Genomic DNA, 23208 nt, shown 5'->3' with positions numbered 1-23208 from the left:
CTTTGTGTGTTGAGATGATTCCCTCAGTGCCTATTGCTGAGTCGCATTTCACTCCCATGGCCTTTTTTGCTCTCAGGGTTTGTCCTAGAATCCACAGAAAGGATTATTGAGTATGTGCCTAGCTCCCTGCTGAACCAAATATCCCCATTAACTGTCTGAAGTGACCGAGCCAGGACTAGTTTGGCAGAGAACCATCAAAGCTCCACCCCACCACAAAACAACAACAACAAGAACAACACCGTGGCTCTGAATATGCCAAGATTAGGTATTAGAAGGCTGTTTGCCTTAAACATGTTGGCATATAGGCCAAAGCTGCCTTTAGATACATAGCAGACCAATTGGTATTGAAAGAATGGGAATCAAACTGCATTTCAGAAGTTCCTAGATTTCAACAGCCTCACCAACTAGTTGTGCTGGATAGAACAGTTGGAACATGCAATCCAAAAAAGGGGGGCACATCATTTCAGCCACTAGTATAGACAAGAACATGTACCTACTAGTTCTCTGCTGAGCTTTGGTGTGATCTTGTTGGAAGAGAGATTAATACAATTATTAGTCACATTATACAAACAATCCTGTCTAAATCCAGTACAATTTTGGAGATAGAGGCAAAGAAGAAGGACTTCTAACTGACACACCCTTAGGGCCAAAGTGTATGTGATGAGGATCAAGTGGTTTGCCCTCAGGAGAAAAGCCAAACAAAAGACCTTGTCCAGACTGTGGCCTTGAGAATTCCTTGCACTCCTGAACTGGACAGGTGGGACACCAGCAGTTTCAGTGGATAATATTATCTATGGCTATGGCCCCATCTAAATTGCCATATATTGCAGTTTTAGAATGCAGTTTAATGGCATTATTTATTCATTTATTTGCCACATTTGTATACTGCCTTTCTCAGCCTGGAGGCAACTCAAGATAATTCACAGTTGGCAACAATTCGACGCCTCAACAATTACGGTATAAAATACAATTAAAACAGTTATAAAATACAATTAAAACATTTAGCATATAGTATAATATAGTATATTATGTGGCAGTGTAAACTCATATCATCCAGTTCAATGCAGTTAAACTACATTCTGAAACTGCATTGTATGGCAGTCAAGGTGGGACCAATGTGTATATATATATCCTGTTTCCTTCAGTGGGTTCTCACAGAGAGGAAGAGGTGGGTGGGTTAATGTCACTTCATCCTCTCCAATATAGGTTCTTACCAAATTGGGATTTGAATCCAATAACAACATGAGCAGGTAAACACATGAAGTTATAATATTCGAACATACAGTTGAACAAATTATCATATTAAAACTTGATAGAACATGACAGTTGTTTAAAAGCCTTCTATTAAAAGGCAGCACACTCATCTGTTAAAAAACTAGTCTGGAATCCTGTGTGGACAATACATGTGTGTAAACATCATAGTTATAATGCTATTCTGGCTGCTGGTCCACTTCTGAGCACAATTCAAAGTGCTGATCTTGGCCTATAAAGCCCTATACAGTTCCGGCCCAGCTTACTTGTCAGAACATATCTCCCTCTATGACCCACCTCAGAGTTTAAGATCATCAGGGGAGACCCTGCTCTCGATCCCACCTGCACTGTAAGCAAGATTGATGGGAACGAGAGACAGGGCCTTCTTGATAGTGCCCCCCAATCTGTGGAACACACTCCCCAGTGAAATTAGGTTGGCTCCATCTCTCCTTTCCTTTAGGAAAAAGCTAAAACCATGGTTTTGGGACCAGGCATTGGGGTAGCAAGCCTAGCAGTAACTGCAATGATTCATGAGAATTGATAATGGACAGGCTTTGAACTGGGATTCTGGATGCTGAATTGAATTTGGATGCGGCTATATTGTTGTTAATAATGTTTTTAAATGAATATTTTAAAATGTAATGTTTTAACTAATGTTTAATTTGTGCTATATTGCTTTTGTTTGTATGTGTTGACATGTAAGTGCCTCTGGTTGTAAGCCACCCTGACTCCCCCTCCCCCCAAAGGGTTGAGAAGGACGGGATACAAATGTTTGAAATAAATAAATAGTCAGTGAATCCTGGCGCACCAGTCATCACTTACTAGAATTCAACCACTAAGATTGGCAGGGATCTCTTTTCCTGTTGCTTATGAAGCAGCTCGCTTCTGTTTCTATCCCTTTTGTGAGTGATCTTCAGTGTGGAAATCAAAAACAGCTCCCCACTGCTCTTGAGATAGCGTGCATGAATACGGATGGAAATGTCAGCTGTTTCCTGAAGGACAGGAGAGCAGACCCCCAATGATTGCAGCCAGTGCTGCCAGTAAGTCGGAATATGGAAAGTGTTATGGTTCCCATGTAGCCCTTAAATTAAGGGCTGCAGAAAGATATGTTACATATTTGTAACTACCATAGAAAATTCTGCTCCGCTTCCTCAGGTGCCAGTCGCATGCCAAAAGCCTTCCTGCAGAAAGGGCTTTATGCTTGCCTTTGAGGCCAAAATTCTGAAATAATTGCATATTAAGTGCCATGTTGATTGTCACTTTTGTAACCAGCTTCTCTTTAGTATGCTTTTTGTGGTGTTTTTTGACAATTCTTCATTTAGTGATGTTTTTGACGCTAATGGTTTGAATTCCTACCCAGTTGTGTTGGTGTGTTTGTAGCATCTGAAAAAGCATGCTTCCTTTCTGCAGACAAAGAGCCTTTCCTAGTACATATATGCTATGTACTATTTCAGAGTACTAAAATCACAATTGTGTACTATCTGTTTTTCTTTCAAGAACTCATCATTATATTTGTCCTGGTAAACTTGCATAACAGAAGAAAGAACAAAGAACATCTATTCCCATGCAGATCATAATGTAACATGTACTGGATATTGGTGTTTGCGATTTTGGTAATGCAGTAAACATGTAAACCAAAATGTCAACAATTTTCTCATCTCCTCATTGAGGAAGCTTTTCAAACATGCTATAACAGCATTGCTCTGGATTTTAGGTTAGAAAATAGAGGTTTATTTGGGAGGTGAAAACAGGATGATGCATTATATGTTTCCTAATAGCAGGAAACTGATGATCATTGAGAATTTATCAAATTCCACTGGGATGAAGAGCTGTAGCATACCTCTTTGGCTAAATTCCCTATGTCCACAATATTTATCAAGGTCCATGACAAATAGAATTCAATTAACATTACAATGGCAGTGCAGTTGTTTCCAACAGTGCAAACAGAAGTAGATTTCCAGCAAGAAAGCTCAGTGGTGTTGTTCCCATGCTTCTGGTGCAAATAGAATTGTGGCAGTGGAACCTTAGAAAGTTGTATTATCAAAAGATACAGTCATATACAAGCAGCGGAGAACTTGTCTGCATATAAGATTGTGGGTTCTAGTTTAAGCTCTCTGGTCTGAGATAAGCCTTTTAAAATATGTGTGAATGTATGTGACCACAACCTCATTCTCAGTGAATCCCAGTGTTCCCTTTCCTTTGTAGTCTTTCTCTGTTTTCATGCCATTCATACCATCCTACTATAGAAAACCCATTAAGGAAGGAGAGATTGACAGTCTATCGTTGTCTTCTGGCAGTAGGACATAGAGCTATCCAACTGGAGGCTGCTCCATATCTTTAAAAAAAGGCAGGTATGCCTCAATTACACAAGTAGATGTGTTCCTGGACATTACTTCTTTAAGAGAAAATTTTGTATCTGGGATAGAAATAATATGGACAGAGTAGGGATAGTTTCCTATGCCACAAGAAGAAGGAGGAGAGAAATTTGCTATGCTCCAGTAAACTTTTAATTAAAAATGAACAATATACATGTGTAAAATGAAACAATTAGGTTTTGAATTTTTGAGAGACCACCTGAAGGCTTCTTCCAAAATGGATCCAGAGATGACTTTCTTTCACCAGCCTCCTCTTTTCTTACAATTTCTATTTTGATATCCATAATTAGAGATGTATGCTTTAAAAAAACAACAACATACAGGCAGGACTTTTTTCCAGGTTTGGTTTTTCATGTATATTCAGTACCAGGTTGTAGAGGAACTGTTGTTTACCTTGCCTTATGTGGGCAGGCACACATGACTACATCAGTAGGATCAGCTGGAGTAGAATCCTGTTGTTTCCTGCTTAAACTGGGTTTACTGCACACATACTGATGCAATCCAACACAAGAAGTTTGTGTTTTTCTTCACCCTCCTTTAGGTTGACAAAAAAAAACTTCTAGGTAGACAGAAGGGGAGGGGGCCTAAATATCTTAAGGCACTGGATCCTGCCTGATCTTGGAAGCTAAGCAGAATGAGTCCTGCTAAGTATTTGGATAGGACAGGTGGCTTGCAGGCGCATAAACACACAGCCTGAGAGGGAGGAAAAGGAAAAACCGGGCAAATGTACAAAACCTTTGTGAAAAGGAGCTCTTCTAAAAGAGGATTTGATAACTGAGACACTTCTGTTCTGGAAATATGTTGCAAAATACACAGTCTTCTGTGCTCTCAGTGTCAACTTCTGGAATCTCACTTTGATGGCTGCATCGAATCAGCCCTCTCTAGCTTTTTGGGATCCTGCCAACTCATTTGTTTGGCATCAAACATTAAAACAAGTAGCCTTGGTGCTGAATTTGCTCTTTCAAAACATTGAGTATGTACCTCAATGATTTCCTTTGAAATGCACCTCATGGCTTTATTTTAAAGAGACCAGAGGTTAATCATACACACACATGCACATATATGTATTTTTATCAGGTTCTGTGGAACTATGCTGCAATTCACATGATACAGTCAACTTAATGATTGTGGGAGAAGCTGGAGAACCAGCACTTTGTCTTAATGAAAAGCTTTAAACGTTGCAATAGAAATGATAACACCTTAATAGATTACAGAGCTGGGCAGCTTCCTTCCTGTTATGTAATCAACATTCCAGTCTGTTTCTTCCTTGACCATTTTTGTCTATATAGTACTATGATATTTAAAGCTACAGTCTTACCTGTCCCCTTCTTATCTTAGTTTCAAGAAATGTCTGTCTCCTTGGCAGCCCAACTAATCTATTAGTTTGCTCCGAGGAAGCTTAGGTCTACCTGCTTCTCCTTTTTCTTTTCCTTTTCCTTTCCTTCCTTCTCCCCCCCCCCCCCCCAATGGGATAGGGGGAAAGGGATGAATGAAAAGCAGGAAGATAATTTCTCTGTTTTCTTGGTGTTTTTATGGAGCTCCAATTGGCAGCCCTCTGAGCCGCTGCCGCCTCAGCCCTGGCCTCCTGCTTCCTCCCGCTCTAAACACTCCATTTGTTGTGAGAGCCTCTGGAAGGGTGGCGCAGCTGCGGCTTGTAAGGCGGGTGATCTGCAAGGGGAAGCGGCCCAATCAATGGCTCACAAAAGCCGACTTGCAGCTGAGTAATAAAAGCTATGGGATGTTCTCACTGCAGGTGCCGTGTACACATGCTGCATAATGACCCTTTTTGTGAGAGATCTGTGCGATTCTCCATCCGGGCTGTGCTGTGCCGCTCTCCCTCATCTTCCTCCTCAAAGGACAGGTCCCTTTTGCTTGCTTCAGGAGAGGATGCACAGAAATTTCAATTCAGGGAGTATTGTACTACCCCACCTTCTGCTAGAAAAGTAAGATGAAGCGTTGACAAGATATCAGTTGATAACACAATGAGCATAGAGGTGTTACTTGTATGTTGAATGGGAGCCAAGCAATTTCTCATATAGAAGTGTTTCTGTTGTCAAGAGAATTGCTTCCCACTGCTGCAGCACTCTAAAATCAATATACTTGTATTAGTGTTATTTTTAAAAATGGGTTCTTTTCTCAACTGGTGAAATCATTGCAGGTTGGAGTTCTGCATCAAATACAGTTCCATGAATTGTATGGTAATGGTGGTGGTCCTGCTGATGGACAGTGCAACCTGTCCTTTCCTTGTCATAATCGGAGTTTAGGTGAACATCCTCTTATTCAGTGCATGAGGGTATGTGGACTCCGTGATCATGAACCTAGCACCAGATGACTGTATGTTGATATGCGTATGTGAAGAGGGTAGTCTAGCATATCTTAAGATAGTTTTCAGAGAAGCAGATATGCAAGGCATCACATGCAAACCCCATTTTTACTTCAAAGAAGGAATTTGTATGTATTCCCCATGGTGAAAAGTTCAAACTCTTGTCTTGTCTGGTGTCTCTGGATTTGAAGACAATGCTCTATAAATGTCAATTGTTGTCATGTATGTTCAGGTTGTTTCCAACTTACAGTGACATCAAGGCAAGCCCATCTCAGGGCTTTCTGGAGCTGAGAGTGTGCCGTTTGCCCAAAGTCATTCAGTGGGTTCCCATAGCCAAGCAGGGAATTGAACCCTGAGTCTAGATTTGTAGACTCATAATGTGTCCAAATTTCTTTCTGTGATTGTCATAGTAATCTTTTGTTATTAAGATATATCTCCAAAAAGATGAATGAGACTCAGGGGGTTTGTCCTTATCTTTATGGCTTGAGATTACGGAATGTTTTAATGCTATATGTTGTCATTCATTAATTTGCTATATACGGTTTAGGTAATTGAGTTATCTGCTGTAGTTGTCTTATGATGTTTTTTGAATGTATATTTTATGTAATCTTTGTTTTTTAACCACTATACACCTCTTTGAATCCCACCCATGAGAAAAAAGCAGGATAAAAATGAATAATAATAATAATAATAATAATAATAATAATAATGGGATCTGCACGCATTATTCACCAATACATCATATAGTCCTAGACATTTGGGAAGTGTCCGACGTGTGATCCAATACAACAGCCAGCAGAGTGATCTTGTTTGCTGTGGACTCATCTTGTTGTGTTTCAAATAATAATAATTTATATTCATTCATGTGTCAAATAAAACAATATTTAATGTATTGTCGAAGGCTTTCATGGCCGGAATCACTCAGTTCTTGTGGGGTTTTTTTCGGGCTATATGGCCATGTTCTAGAGGCATATAGAAAACAATATTTTCTAATGTGTATCCATGTTATCTAGTCTTTATAGCCTTCTGTTTGTGTTTGTTAAAGCATTAAACAAACCATCTTCACTATAAGAATAATCCATGTTTTAACCCACCGGCATATGGTTAATCCTTTTAAACTATTTTCTTTTAAAGCAATGACAAATCTTCCCACAGAGAACAAAACACTAACATTTCAGTAGTATGCTTTTTTGAAATATTTTAATCAATTAATTTTGTTATTATGGCAAAATGTCTTAACTACTAGACATTTAAATCAAAGGTATATTAATTATGCCCATACTTTCCCAAGCATAAAATAGACCTGCTGCATTTATTCTATGCAATTTATGCCTTTGTCCATATCTGTGCAATCCTATTAGTGTATAATGTCACCTACAGACTCTCTCTAAAGCATTTTCTTTTGTCAGTGTTTATATTGACTTTAAAGCTGGAAAAGCAATATCTGTGCCCGTTAAGTTTCAGTAATGGATGGTCCATTGTTTTCAGTTCTGAATCATTTACATAAAATGATAATTAATTTTTGTGATATTTTCTAATTCAGAAGTCTTATAGTTGACAAATGCTCCCAGTGTTGTGTTGCCTAAGTTCCAATCTCGCTTAAAGTTGGTCAAAGATTGCACAGTTCTTTGCAACTGGTGGTTATTCTTTTTTTTTTAATATAAATTTTTATTAATGTTTTTTTTTAACAACAATAAAAAAAGTGGTTTGGGTGGGGTGGGGTAGAGGGGGAAGGGAGGGAGGGTAAGTGGGCGGGTGGTGAAAGTGGAATAGTGGATGGGATATAAGTGGGTTGGGGTAAGGGAGATGGGGGGGGGGGGGGGGGGGAGATTCTTCCGTCTCTCTTCATATAAGCATTCCCGGTTGCTATTTCTTTCTTTTCTTCTTCCCTTTGGTAGTGGATCTATATAGATTAGGATTCTTTGTTGTTCTTATTGTTGTTGGAATTGCTATATTCTTTCTCCAGATGTTTTAGATGTTATCACTCTATTAATAAAGGCACTTTGATTTCTTTAAGCCAGTTGTTCAAGGGTGTCCAATCAGTCCTCTTTGTTTGCTTGTTATGTGTTATCGCCAAAATATATGTCAAATTGTCCATACACTTTATATCCATGATTTTCTTTGTCCATTCCTCCATCTGTGGTTTGGTCTCTTGTTTCCATAGTCTGGCGTATACAATCCTCGCTGCTGTGATCATGTGAGTAAAGAGCTTGTCTTCGTTGGTATTCCAATTTATGTCTGACATCCCTAGAAGGAAGCACTCCGGTTTAAATGGTATTTTCTTTTTAAACACTTTTTGACATACCTCTGCGATCTCTTTCCAGTAGGATTTTGCTATCTCGCAGGACCACCACATATGCATGAATGTTCCTTTGTACTTCCCACACTTCCAGCACTTGTCTCTCATATTTTTGTTAAACTTTGCTATCTTGTGTGGGGTGACGTACCATTGATAAAATATCTTTATCCAGTTCTCTTTAAGGTCATATGCGTAGGTGTGGTTCATCCTTTTATTCCATAGTGTTTCCCATTCTTCTAGGAGTATCGGTCTTCCTATATCCTTTGCCCACTTGATCATACACCCCTTAATCAGGTCTTTTTCTGTACTCCACTCCAGTAATTGTTTGTATATTTTCGTGATTATCTTTCTTTTACTATCGAAAATCCTTTGCCATGTTGAATTCTTTTCTTCAAACCCTTCTTTATTGTCCTTACTGAAGTGATTGTTAATCTGCATGTAATGAAATCAGTTCAGATTTGGGAATTTCTTAGTTAGCTCCTCTTGTGATCTTAACTTGATGGTTCCCTTATCTTTCTTTATGCAGTCGTCATACGTAGGCCATAACGACCATCCCATTTCCCGCCTGTGGCCTGCCTCTAGGGGCGATAGCCACAATGGGGTTTTTCTGAACATTCTCTGTTTATATTTCTCCCAGATTTTCAATAGGGCGGAGCGTACGAAATGGTTTCCAAAAATTTTTTCAATACGTTTCCTTCCTAGCCAGAGATACGCGTGCCATCCCGCAAGCAGATCGTGGCCCTCTAATATCAACAGCTTTTTGTTTTTCAGATTTATCCATTCCTGTATCCATTGTAGAGCGCAGGCTTCACTGTAGAGGGCTAGGTTAGGCAAACCAAGTCCCCCTCTTTTCCTTTCATCCGACTGGTGGTTATTCTTGAACCCATTTGTTCTCCTTCCTAATTCCCCTTTCTCATTGCTTTACTATATCCTCTGTTTTCCTAAACTCAGGATAAAAACAAGCCGAAACCAAAGCAATCACAACAACAGCAATAACTGCTCAATTGGATTCCTCTGTGTTTCTGCACAGATTGCTTCAGCCATGAGGAAGTGAATGTCATGCAAGGAGTTTAAGGGTATAATCATACTTGAACAGTTTGTACAAGTCCTGCCACCTTAGACAACTATCCTTATATGGTGTCATGTTTTAAGTGTGAAAGCTTTTGCATCACTACAAGAAACCTGCTAAAATGATCTAACTTGTTTAATTGCTGTTGTTTGACAAACCTCTAGTACTGACACTAGTAATGATAAATCCTTGAATTATACATCCTACAATATCATCATAATATTTTTGTGTGCCAGTTTAACATGAGCAGTATTTGCTTCCATCATTGATGAGAGTTTGTTGCGTTCACCTCAAAACCGTTTTCCATCTGTCTTCTTCTTTGGTCTGTTTTCTTGTTTCTTTTGGCTATTTCTCATCCAGATTCAATTCCTTGGATAATTGAATCTCTATATTTCAACATTACACTAATCTGTGGCTTGTTTATCAAAATATATTCCTACTCTTAAAAATAAACAGTTTCCGTGTATAAAATATGTGAGGGGAAGTCATGGGGAGGAGGGAGAAAGCTTGTTTTCTGCTGCCCTGGAGACTAGGTTGTGGAAAAATGGCTTCAAACTACAAGAAAGGAGATACCATCTGAACATTTAAGCAGAGGCTGGGTGGCCATCTGCTTTGGATGCAGTTTTCCTGCTTCTTAGCAGGGGGTTGGACTGGATGGCCCATGAGGCCTCTTCCAACCTCTGATTCTATGATTCTATTTTTGTAAGACTTCTGTACAGTGTCCAAATATTTCTTTTCTTCACAGCAGAAACTGGAATTTCTTGAAAAACCGTTGCCCTCCCATCCCCCAAGTTTACTTGTAATAGATAGTTTGTCTTCTGAAATATTTGTTTCCTTTGAGGATATTAGGCAAAACTTATCCTAATATACTTAACTTGGTTTTTATTAGCAATTCAGCACCACTTGCCTTGTGAACTTTCTTAAAATTATCTAATATATCTGCCAGATCCCAACTCTAGTTTATTAAACCACTGTATCATAAATTGTTCCATTGTCTCCATGCTCCATGGCCTGGAATCAGTGCTAATTTCCCTGCTTAGGGGTAGATTTCTCTCACTTTGTGTTGTCTCACCCCTGTTCTTAACTATGAGGCATTCATAAGTCAGATGTTTGTGACTCAGGGACTGCATGTACTTGTAAAATGGTGTGGAAGAAAGCTTTCTAGGGACAGAGCTGTGCTTCCTCCCTTCTTCTGCATTCTTAAACAAGCAAATAAACAGGACACAGGATCACAGATCTCTTGCCATTTGTCTAGTTGTGCTCTCAGTTAAAAGGGAAGAAGATTGTTTCCCCTTTACAGTTGGCATAATCTGTCAAAAAGACTTCTATGCTATCCTGATTGAAAGAAATGGGTCACTTCTGCCAGGCAGTCTTTCTTCCTGTTTAAGCTCATTTTATATTTTCTATTGAAAATGCTGTGCCTGTGTGTTTGGCACAGCAGCAGCAGGAGGAGGAAGAGGAGCAAGAGAAAGAGAAAGGTGTTCAGTTCTTATCCTACCTATGTTGTTTTCCCAGACAAACTGTCTCACACCCTTTTTGAACTGCTGGTTTGCATATACAGGAGAAGGAAAATATACAGTATTTTTCCTGCGTTGAGAACTGTCACTGTAGAGCTTGGGGGGTGGGTGGGGGGTGGGGTGGAGAGGGGTGATTTCGATCAAGAAAATAGTTTGTAATGACAAGATAAAGCTCTCCCCTCCCCATTGCAGCTCTGAAGCAATTTCCAGTTCTCAGTGGCAACATTTTTAAAAAGAAACAAATGGCATGACCTGTCATTTTAGTTGTCACAATGAAGGAGAGGACCGCTTTTGGAGATGTTAATGGGAACAGACCTCAACCTCCTGCAATAAGTGCAGAGTTTGACAAAGTAACTTATTTTGGAGTACAGCTTTTAGAATTTCTAATTAAGCAGGGCTAGTAATGCTGTTTTGGGGTTTCAGGAAACTATAGTTCAAAAACCTAATTTTGCCATGTTACGCCACTGGTAGAAACACAAAAGGGGAAATAGACTTTTTATAGGACAGAGTTGGAGCCCTTTCCTGATACAGAGATGTTCCTGATCAGCAAGAAACTGCAGAAGATGATTTATAGAATTTTAATACGTGAAATATTCAAGAATTTTTGGAATCATCAAATGTGTTGTTTACTGTTATTCTTGTTCTTGTTCTGAGACTGGATACTTATCAGGAAGACCTGTGAGGATATGCCGATTATATATGTGGAGATATTTGCATGTGAGAAAGACAGCACAGTTAGACCCTCTTGCTTCTGACCTATTGGGTAGCTCTACAAATGCAGGGAGATTTTGATGTAAAGGAATATTTTGTCATGTGATCTCCCATTTGCATCTTGAAGTAGTACAATTCAAGAAAACAGTAAGTGTATTGCTTTGCCTTGAGGTAGGTGTGTCAAGTGGTTAGGGCAGAGTAGTAATTTGCTTGTTCTTTTTCATTTAGCAAATTAAATTCTATGTCTGCATCTTCCTATTAAAACAAGCAAGATAGCAGCCCCAACAATGACTAGATAGGATACTTTTGTTGTGCCATGAACATTGAAGCTGAAATGAATTGGTTGTCTCTCCTCCTAAACCCCACACCTGCTAGTGGCACTGTTCCCCCAGGTTGCTCATCTCTCCACATTCTCACTCCAGCATGCTCAACTTTCATATTATTGGTTTAACATTCACCCTTCCCACAGAAGAGCCACTGCATATTTGACATCATAGGAAGCTTTGTTCCTGCTAGAATCAAATTAGAGACATTCCTTGAGGAAATCAAATGATCCCTCTGAGTGGGAATGGGGTGGGTTTTGAAAAATATTCTTCCAGGTTTCCCTTTCCAAACAAGGGTTTTGGGCAGTGGTTCTCAACTGTGGGTCCCCTGGTGTTTTGGGCTACAACTCCCAGAAATCTCAGCCAGTTTATCTTGTCATTACAAACGATTTCTGGGAGTTGAAGGTCAAAACATCTGGGGACCCACAGATTGAGAACCACTGGTTTAGGGGAATTCCATCCAGATACTAGGAGGCCCATCTGGATCCATACCTGGGTGTTCTCCATTGCCTGAGCATCTGTAAATGTTCTAGTATTGTTGTGTGTAAAATAAATTTGTGCTCTGTAAGGCTCAACCCTCGAACTGGTCTTCTGGTTGTTGATTGCAGTTAGTCAATGGGTCTTAAAGGGATGTGGACTTCCTATATATTCATGGGTCCAGAAATCCAAACATTCCTCCAACCTGACCTGCAGCAGTTGATGCTGCCTCTATCCCATGCATCAGTGACATTATAAATGCCAATAAAAACATAGATGTAATTCTCCAGTATGCAACCTCATGGAAGCAATAAAATTAAATCAAATAGCAAAAAGGAAAATGTTAATCTTAACTGCTGTTTCTCTCTTGGTGAATAAAAACCGGGCTCTGTGATCCTTGTAGGACACCAGGAATCCCACTGCTGGGGGATAGGTTGGGTGGAAAAGAGGCAAGCAGGGAATGCCCATTGCCATGGGAATGGTGTCATGACAGGCTGTTTTGCTCCCTTTCACAGCATGTGTGGGATTAGAAAAGAGTACAAGCATTTGTAGCTGTGCTTGCCCGTGCCGCGTTGAATGTCTCATATGCCTACACACAGTTACGTGCCCTTCACTCACACACAATGTGCTGTCACACATTTCTTCCTTACGTCAGCATATACACAATGTCTTGCACTTTCACACATGTGCAATTTGTCATGCACATGCACGTGTTATTTAACAGAAAATTGGAGCAACTGATTAAATGCCACCCCTTGGGACTGGATTTAACTAGCTTGAACTGGCAAATTAGCTCCTTTGCATTACAAAGCATCTTGGATGCCATGATCTTGCTGCCTTTAATCTTTTTATTGTGTATTGGCATGTCTTTTCTTCCTTTTTACTACGAAATTAAATTTTTACTACTTCTATTGTCTCATCTCTACTTTAATCTTTTGAAAGCCAGTGTCTCCCTTATTGAAATGGAATTGCTGTTCAGTCTTTTGGCATAAAGCAAGGGCTTTCTCTCTGTCTCTCTTATCACCAGCTTGTCTATTTATTCCACATTGTAGTAGTTGTGCCATTTCCACCACCTTTTATGTTTCAGGATACTTGAATGGTAAAAATATTCTTCTCCTATAGGTCAATGTCAGGCACCTTTGTCAGTGCTCCTGCTGTCAAGATGCTGTGGCCCTGTGTTCAGTATGCATCAGGGCAGCCATTGAATGTGACTTACCCTTCATAAATAATTGCATTTGCTGAAAGTCACCATAGCTCTTTCTTGCAGCCAATGGAAATTATTGCTTTTCAGCAAATATTTTTTGTTGAACAGCAAGTGTATCACAGGGTGCAGTTGACTCAGATAGAGATGCAAACTTTGGGTTGCTCCACATCATTTTGCTTGTTGTTGTTTATTTGTTCAGTCACTTCCGACTTTTTGTGACCTCATGGACCAGCCCATGCCAGAGCTCCCTGTTGGCCGACACCACCCCCAGCTCCTTCAAGGTCAAGCCAGTCACTTCCAGGATACCATCCATCCATCTTGTCCTTGGTCGGCCCCTCTTCCTTTTTCCTTCCATTTTCCCCAGCATCATTGTCTTCTCCAAGCTTTCCCTGTCTTCTCATTATGTGGCCAAAATACTTCATCTTTTCTTCTAATATCCTTCACTCCAGTAAGCAGCTGGGCATTATTTCCTAGAGGATGCACTGTTTGGATCTTGCAGTCCAAGGCACTCTCAGAATTGTCCTTGAACACCACAGTTCAAAAGCATCTATCTTCCTTTACTCAGCTTTCTTTATGATCCAGCTCTCACATCCATAAATCACTATGGTGAATACCATCGCTTTAACTATGTGGACCTTCGTTGCCAGTGTGATGCTATCCAGGTTGAATTAGCAAATTGCATATTTGAATACACACCATACATAGTGAAAGCAATCAAATCCAGCTAATATTGTGGCAATACTACTGTTAAGACAAAAAAAAAAGCACAACAGATGCTACAATAAGTTTCAAAGATCTTTGTCTTCTTCATGAGGCACATATAGTTTAAAAGAACACAGGGCTGGTTATGTGGTGGCTTTTCTTTTGAGGTGTTACTGAGAAGGGTCTCTCTGGCAAACAAGACAATAGGAGCCAAAATGGATTGCTTTACCTTGTGATGAAGAGAGCAAACCCACTGAAAATCAAACCCCAGTGAAAGATGACAGAACATCTAGTTTCTTTAATCCAGGCTTCTTCTGTACAGTGGCTCTGTTTAATACTGTATATTCAAATTTTAAAAAGTTATTTTGGGATGTGAAGACACCCTATGCTGCTCTTTCTGCCATAACAGTTAACATACCATAAAAAAGTCAATATAATTTTCTGTCTTTTCATGGCCACTAAACAATGCTGTCTTGGGAAACTGCATTGCTCATTGGAGACCAGGGTTCAAATCCTTGCTTTGCCATGGAAACCAAATTTTGTAGGACCAAAAGGGTTGATGGAAGAGGGGTGCAGTTAGCTTTACTCAGGATCTTTTCATGGTAAAACAGCAGTACCCACCATCCTTATTTTATGTGGATAAACCCCACACCATAAAACTGCAAGTGGAAATGTCCAATACTAAACCAGGTCCTATTCATGTGTATGTGTGCCAAAGTTGGATTGGGTGTGCAGGCAAGAGCCTGGCAACCCATAGAGACATCCTTTCTGTAATGCATGCAAGATTCAAACTGTAACAATGAGGACAATAAAATAGGTTTAGGGGGGTAGGCTTTCTGAGTCTAATCCTGCTTCCAGGAGTTGGGAAGATATCAATAGAAAGATTGAAAACATGGGACTTTTCTCTGAGGTAGAGAAGGTTTGATCTCTTGTTTGGAACAGGGGAAAGCGTAAGTGTGTGGGTTGTGTGTGTTGAGGCAGGAGGGTGAAAGCAAGAGCATGTCACGGACTCGGAACTTTTGGTATTAATGTTGAGTTTGTCAGATGGGAACAAAAAACGCTCGGCAAAATAAAATATAGTCTGTAGATTGATTGCTTTGCTCCCCACCCCCCTTCAGTGAGATGCTCCTCTTTAAAAAGACAAAAATAAAAAGTTTGTGATCAGTTTCCCCTGCACTTTTCTTTCTCAAGTTTTTCTTTTGCTTGTTTTCCTACAGACGGTACTCCACTAAGTGAGCTTTCCTGGTCCTCCTCTCTGGTGGTTGTGGCCGTTTCCTTCTCTGGGCTCTTCACCTTCATCTTCCTCATGTTGGCCTGTTTGTGCTGCAAGAAGGGGGGCATTGGCTTCAAGGTAAGCACTGTAGGAGGCCCATGATGACCCTGGAGGTGCTAAAAGAAATGGTGTTTGGTGGAGAGAGAGCAAGAGGAAGTGATACGTTCTTATCTTGGGAGTCAGTGCAAACTCCAATGTATATTGAAATGCTTTGCCACAAGAAAAGAGAGTGAGAGGTATTGCTCAGATACAGTGTGAGGAACTTTGAGCTGTCAGACTGGAAGGATTACCTCAGGTAGCCAGCTAGGAGGAAGAGATGGGAAAATATTTGTGGACAGGGTCTATGTTTGGAGACTAGGGTTCAAGTCCCTTCTTGGCTATGGAAGCCCACTGGGTAACATTGGGTGAGTCTTATACCCTGAGCTCCAGAAAAACCTGTGATGTGATCTAAGGGTCACTATAAGTCAGAAACAACTGGAAAGGGAACAATATCAAACAGCTCCACAAATTTTCCCTGCCAGAATATTTTCTGGGTCATGCCATGGGTACTTCAGAAATTATAAGCAACAAGTATAATTACATTCTAGCTGAGGGCGAGGGGTGAGGGTGCTAAACAACAAGGAAATCACTGAGCCAAGGATATGGGACTGGTCCTTGCTTTTTTTTCAGCTGGAGATGAGACTGTTCTATATGCAAAATACATTCTCAATAGTCTGTCCTCCAAAGGGTTGTTAAACACAGAAGCTGTAGGATCCTGTGGGCAAAGAGGAGGGCATATGGAAGAGGCGACCTTTTACTAGTTTATTTGGGCATGGTGCCAAGATGCAGACGTGATCTGGATTCCAGTGACCTTTATGAGGTAGGGAAAGTGTTGTTCTGCATATTAGGTGGGTGGGCATATCTTGCTGGTTTTTGATGCAGAAATTGCAGGGAGAGTGGAGGTTCAGGAAAGAAATGAGGAGCTCATTAGGGTGGACAAGTTGATATCACCATTATCAGCATACTATCAAGATTTACCTTAGTGTACCATAAGTCAGAAATTATCCAAACATAAAAGGAAATAATGATCAGAAGGCATGAACAGACAAATGAAGATGAGGAAAGGTCAATCACATCACTCAGAATTATTTACGTTGAGACATATTTTTGTGTCAGGTGATTCAACTTTGAGGGCAAACAAATAATTGTTGTTGAAAGTTGGTGCCTAGGGTCAACCTTAGTACAATGCTTCAGAAGCATCTTTCAAAATGGACAACAGTTAGGGTCTTTTATAAATGTTCTGATGTCCTAGCATGGAGCACGAAGGTGCTGCATGATCTGGGTTGTATGTTAGCCCAATAGCAATTGCTGGGGTGAGGCAGCCCCCTTGTTCCAAGGCAGGTGTCTGGGCTTAATCTGTAGACCAGGCCTGCACAGCCTGTGGCCCTTCAGGTGTCTTGGACTGCAGCTCCCAGAATTCTTGGACATCACAAAAGCTGGCTATAGATTCTGGGAGTTGGAGACCCAAACACCTAGAAGGCCAGAGGTTGTGCAGGTATGTAGTAGATCATACAGCAGTAGCGATTCAGGAGCACCCACTCTTTCTTGCTTCTTTCCAGAGATGGTACATTTGAGGGCTGTTGTGTCTCATCTTAAAGCTCTTGTGCTTGCTAGGATCCTTCCCTAGGCTTAGCTTGACTTGTCTTGGCTGTAGTCTGCCCTGGAATGGCCCACAAGGGAGTGGGCAGTAACATTGACCTCAGAGGCACAGAATGTGCTGGAGAAATGTATGCCCTCATTGCTAAGATTCTTGTGGAGGCTCTTGGCAGCCAGGCCATGGAGGATGTGAGGTGTTGAAGCTGGAGTTACCAACAACCCTGTGGGTTAATGACTTTAGGCACTGGTCAAGTTTTGTTGTGGGAACAATGAAGCCCTTCAGGACATTCTCCCCCCACGCTGCCTATATAGGGGCTGAACAAAGGTTGGTGAGTAGTTCTCTATACCTTTTCCCATGGAAATGCCACAGCTGAAGCATTGCAGGGCACAGGATGCATGACGGTGATGCTCACACTTTCTTACCTGATTGCCGGGGCAGCCTTCAGTGGGAAAAAATGCCTTCAGGTAAACAGAAATGTCTGCTGAGTTGCTGACTGCCTCCTGCAGAGAGTGCATGGGATGGGGGAGTGGGGCTTGCAGAAACTTTAGAAAGGGGGTAGGGGTGATGGTGAGTGGTATATCAGTGTGGGTGGGTGGGCAGACTCATTGGGGGTGCATCTAACATGTGGATGATCGCTGGGGGAACAGAACACTTCCGGATGGTGCCTTGATTAACACTCTTTCTCTGGGCACTCTTGCCTAGAGCTGGAGAAGCGAATCCCGGGAGAAGAGACTGAGGATGGTTTTGAGGTGTCTGCCCTGCACGGGGGCCAGCACAGTGCCCAATACAACCTGTAATGTAGAACTGGGGAACCCCGGGCAGCCCTCCCCCTGCCCCCTGACTAAGGTGAGGCTGCTTCTCCCTTGACTGTGTTTATGACGATGTCTCTCAACTGGCGGGCAGGGCGGAAGGGGCAGAGAAGGCACGCATGCCAGTGGATGATGGCAATTGGAGAGTAGAGTCATTGCATTCAGATCCCACCAGCCACCCAGCCCAATGAGAGGAAGGACCATCACTGCCTTTCCCATACAGAACTGAGGCAGAGTTGTAGAGGGAATGGGAGCAGTAGCTTTGACCCTAAGCCTACTATGGGGGTGGCAGGGATCGGTTCCTGCACTGAATCTCTGGAGTGCCTGGGCAGGTATGGCCTCCTCAGTTCTGCTTCCACCTCATATGCCAAAAGTGTTTGCTTCTGCTGTTATTTTGTGGAATGTTTCCCACCCGCCCCCAGACAAAATTGGCATGTTGTCCAGAAACAAAGCATCTTGAAGCCCCTTCTCCACATAAAGTTTTCTGTGCACAAAAGAAAAGGAGCATGAGTGAATGAGTGAATGCATGGTTCTCTGCCTTCCCCCTCCAGATCCAGAGGAGTTTGTGTCTGAATGGGAGTGTACACATGACAGCGAGTCAGTTGAATGCTTCACATGTATTTTTGACAGGTTAAAATTATTTTGTATGGCCACAGTCCCAGGTAGCAAGCTGTTTGTGTGAATTGGTTCTCCATATGACATTTCTCCCTCACTCGGGAAAAGAATTTACTGTGTATTGGTTGGAGTCACCCCTGTTATGCATAGGTTGGTGGGAGGTAGTGACTTCTACTACATACATGCATACATACATACATACCTCCCCCCCCCCCACACACACACACATGTTGCTGCTGCTGGGAGCCACATAGGGTGTACTTGGTTTTCAAAAAGCTCTGCTTATGCATTTGCACTAAAATCAGCCCTCTTTGAAAGATCGTCATAAAGAAATATGTTTCTTGGGCTGTTTACTATTTTTTTTGCCTGATCTGTGCAGTTGATTGAACACTTCGTAAATGAATTTTTTAAAATAATTATTAATTTTAATAGTAATTAATTTTAAAAATTATTAATTTTAATAGTAATTTCATTTCCTTGAGGGAACCCAAGAATTGTGCTTTGACATGATGAGGGAAGGCAGCAGAGATTTCTTGATGCTTTTCCTCAGATTCTTAAGGAGAAGCTGTGACACAATATTGTAGTACACACACACACACACGCCCCACCCCACTTGGAATCCACAGGACCAGTATCTGTGGTTTAATTTGCCTTGATTGGACAGGTATAGACAGCCATTGCAAATGTTAACATGCTGGAGGACAGAGCAATGCTTAGGGGAGTTTCCTATCTACAGGGCTCCATTCTTAAAGAGGAGGGACATTTGAGAGTTACTAATTTATATTTTAGTATGGGTGTTCATGGATTTCAGTCCACTTCAGATGCAATACAAAGTAAATCAGGCATATGAGTGAGGGGTCATTTTCTGCTTCAAATATGCACAACTCAAATATGTGTATGAATGTATTCCTCCACTGCTTGTTTAGGGGAGGGTGACTGTGTAGGTCTGTGTGTGTGCGTGTGCTTTTTTTTTTTTGCACTTTTTTCTTCAAGGATGCAAAAGAATGAAAATATTTGCTTCTTTAATTCCATTAGGAAGACAGGAGCCCAACCATCAGTCCATCTAACTAGGTTTTATCAACAGAAACTGAAAAGTTTCTCCAAGGTTTCAGATAATGGCATATTTCCCAGCCTACCAAGATATATTAGAGATTTAATCAGAGAGCATTAGCTAGTAAAATATCTAGCCTTCCAAGAGTTTGGAGAAGGTTTGCAGGGGACTGCTGCTCCCAGAATCCCCCAAAAGGCATGGCTGAGAATTGTAATGGAAAATAAACCTTTCAGGCTAGCTATAGGTCTGTCACTGAACTATAACCCATTCCTTATTTATATGTTTATGTGGTGTGTGCACCAGTGGTTTGCGATGCCCTGTTTTGGGATGAGATGTGCACATTCTGTCATTGACTACCCAAGGATATGTGTCTCATAGCCTCCTCATCTATGTGTGACATGGCAATCATGACAACGGTAGTGGTGGCTGATAGACTTTATAGTAACTGGCACTTCATATGCTTTATTTTTTGATAATCTTGACATCATAAGTAAGAATACACATGTGGTGATGTTTCCGTATTTTTATCTCCTCATGTGTATAAAAATGTCTCCTTGCCCTGTGTTGGGCTCCTTGTCTCTCTTGCCTCCAGGAATTTGATAATGCTGAAGGAGAAGAATATGCCAGTGAATTCTCGGCCCAGGGCTCACCAGCCACACAAAATGGGCCCGAAGTCTACATTCTGCCTCTCACTGAAGTCTCCTTGCCCATGTCCAGGCAGCCTGGGCGCTCAGGTAAGCCATAAGCCTCCTTTCTTAAGGAATGTTGTCTCCCTAATTGATATTTGCAGTGATGATTTGCACACTTGCAATATATACCAAGAGCAAAATGAAGCATTAAGCTCTACTGCTGTTAATTAACCTGGAATTACCGTGTGGGTGTCCCATGCTTGCAGTAAATGAGCACCTTAACTAAGGTGGGCTAGGATATTTCTGAAAGATTACAAAAGTGTTATAGCTGATGAGTTATGTTCTGACAGAAACAACATACATTGTGGCTGTAGCTTTTTGTAGGCTAATACATTTGTTTATCTTTGAGATGCTAAGTGAAAACCCTGTTGAAAACGTTAATCATGTTATGAGTAGTAATAGTAGTACAGGTTGAGCATCCCTTATCTGGAATTTGAAAATATTTCCAAGTCTGAAGTTGACCATGTGTCACTTTCGCTTCTTGATGATTCAGTATACACAAACTTTTGTTCCATGCACAAAAATATTAAATAAATTTTATATAAAATTACTTTCATGGTGTGCATTTAAGATGTATACATAAATTTTGTGTTTAGTCTCAGGTTCCATCTCCAAGATATCTCATTTTGTCCATATATGCTAATCAGTTATTCCCAAATCTAAAAACATCTAAACTCCAAAACACTTCTGGTCCCAGACATTTCAGATAAGGGATATCCAAATTGTATTAGTGTAATAAATTATAGTAATGGCCACGACTATTGCTAATTTGTTAAAGTACAATTCATGAACCTGGTGCTCTATAGAGTAACCTGAAAAGTGGAGTCAGGGCCCTGCTCTGAGGAGCTTTTGCAAAATTGACAGACACACAGAAAAGGCAAAGCTCTTCCAGATGAGATTCAGTGAGGTGCTCCTGGAGGCACTAGTTTAAAACCTGGTTATTTAAGAAAACGTATAGCTGGGAAAAGGTCAGTTCTATGGATAAATAGATTTTTTTCATATCAGGAATGACTTGAGAAACCGCAAGTTGCTTCTGGTGTGAGAGAATTGGCCATCTGCAAGGACATTGCCCAGGGGACGCACAGATGTTTTACCATCCTGTGGGAGGGTTCTCTCATGTCCCTGCATGGGAAGCTGGAGCTAACAGATGAGAGCTCACCCCACTCCCTGAATTTGAACCATTGACCTTTCGGTCAACAGTCCTGCTGGCACAAGGGATTAGCCCAGGCATCCTCAAACTGTGGCCCTGCAGCTGTTTGGGCCTCCAACTCCCAGAAGCCTTAATGACCTTGTTCAATTGTCAGGAATTCAGGGAGCTGAAGGCCCAAACAGCTGGAGGGCCACAGTTTGAGGATTCCTGGTTTAGCACATTATGCCACCAGAGGCTCCAGATAAATTGATGTTTCCCCATTTATTATTATCTTGGTCTTACAGACTGCTTATTAATGAGGTTTTGGGCTTTTATATTGTCTTTTGTTATGACTAGTATTTGGGTATTTTTTTATATTGCCTGATATCTTGTTGTTGTAGGCTGTCTTGAGGATAAATTTTTATAAGGCAAGTTTCAGGTTTTTGAATACATGAAAAAAAATCCAAGAGTTGCTGCCATGATTAGTATAGAAAGATGACAACTCTTGATTTAGGTAGGACATTACTTCAGAATCCTGGGTTCTTTTGTTTGTTATGAACATGAAGACACCCCTTTTACCCAAAGATACCAGTTTAGTAAAATGTAGCCTGAGTTGTTTTGCCTCCTCTTCACCAAAACCACAGACCACCTTTCTGGAACTAATCGACCAACCTGGCTGGTATTCAAGCAACCTAAAATAAAACATAACACTGTGATGGCATGAGCCCATACACACCTGATTCCCAAGTGCCTCCATTCCTTTCAAGGCCTCTAAGCTCCAAATGAAGCATAGACATTCAAGTGCTGTGTTCCCAACCCTCCAAAGCCAGGCAATCTGTCACGTAGTGCAAGGGCAAGGACCCCCATCTTCTCTTCTCGCTCTCCGCTCTCTTGTATTATCACTGCCATGAGGTATGAATGGGCTCTGCCTTGCTACCCACTTGCAGCTGCTGGGTGGAAACTATATCTGCTTGGATCAAATCTTTTCTTCCCATCACCCACATTTTCCCTGGGATGTGGATGCTCTGTTGCCATGGGCAGCAGTTGCAAGTAGGCGAGAAAGAAAATGAGTGTAGTTGCTGCTGCTGCTGCTGTTTGTGGCAACTCACTTAGAGCACCTAAAGGTTTTGCTTCTTTTGGCTCATCATCTCACTACTATTATTGTATAACAGTTCTTACTTCCTCAAGATCTGCTAGCAGTACAGTGGGTATCAGCTGAGGTTTGGTTTTGGAATCGACATGGATATCAAAATCTTTGGATTCTTAAGTCCCAGTATATACAGTGGTGCAATAAAATGGCATCCCTTGTATAAAACATCAAAATCAAGAATTGCTTTTTGGATTTAAAAGAAGTATTTTCATTCAGTGGATAGTGGAATCTCGATACTGCTTGTTATGTTACAGTATGTGCCAAGAACATGATGAGTTCCTCCTCTCTGCTTCCTCCACTACACAATGGAATGAAGGGGCACAAGGAAGGAAGTCTTCAGATTTATCACAGCAGTATTTCAGTGCTGGCATACAAAAGGAAACCACAAGAGGGAGAGATGCCTGTCATTAGCTAAATCCCTGTGTTTTGGGCACTAGGACTTTGTGTCCCCATATTACTGCAAAGCTGTACTGCTATTCTTGCATTCCACCCCCCCCCCCCCCAAACTAGTATCTTCCAGATTTTTCTGGCTTCTCGCAGATGGGCATTCTGGCCTGTGATTCTTCAGTGCCATCTTCTGGGTGAAGGGTGGCAGGACAACTATC

At 41.2% G+C, this 23208-nt stretch overlaps 1 protein-coding gene across 3 annotated transcripts in view; it reads left to right on the top strand.

Annotated features, from left to right (window-relative positions):
- The window catches only part of AATK (apoptosis associated tyrosine kinase), a 90437-nt gene that overhangs the window by 43421 nt on the left and 23808 nt on the right, over window positions 1-23208 (top strand). For 2 of the 3 annotated variants that reach the window (XM_060764287.2, XM_060764284.2), the window contains exons 2-4: window positions 15469-15602; window positions 17863-18006; window positions 20228-20369. In XM_060764287.2, coding sequence (XP_060620270.2) covers window positions 15558-15602; window positions 17863-18006; window positions 20228-20369 — 331 coding nt within the window. In that variant the 5' untranslated portion in view covers window positions 15469-15557. The remainder of the gene's footprint in view (window positions 1-15468; window positions 15603-17862; window positions 18007-20227; window positions 20370-23208) is intronic. The other variant, XM_060764286.2, reaches the window with a different exon arrangement.

The sequence above is a fragment of the Anolis sagrei genome, chromosome 2, assembly GCF_037176765.1.
Source record: "Anolis sagrei isolate rAnoSag1 chromosome 2, rAnoSag1.mat, whole genome shotgun sequence".
NCBI classification, from domain to species: Eukaryota; Metazoa; Chordata; class Lepidosauria; order Squamata; family Dactyloidae; genus Anolis; species Anolis sagrei.
Note: the sequence above shows the minus strand (reverse complement) of the source record. Positions and strands in the feature narration are given on the sequence as shown.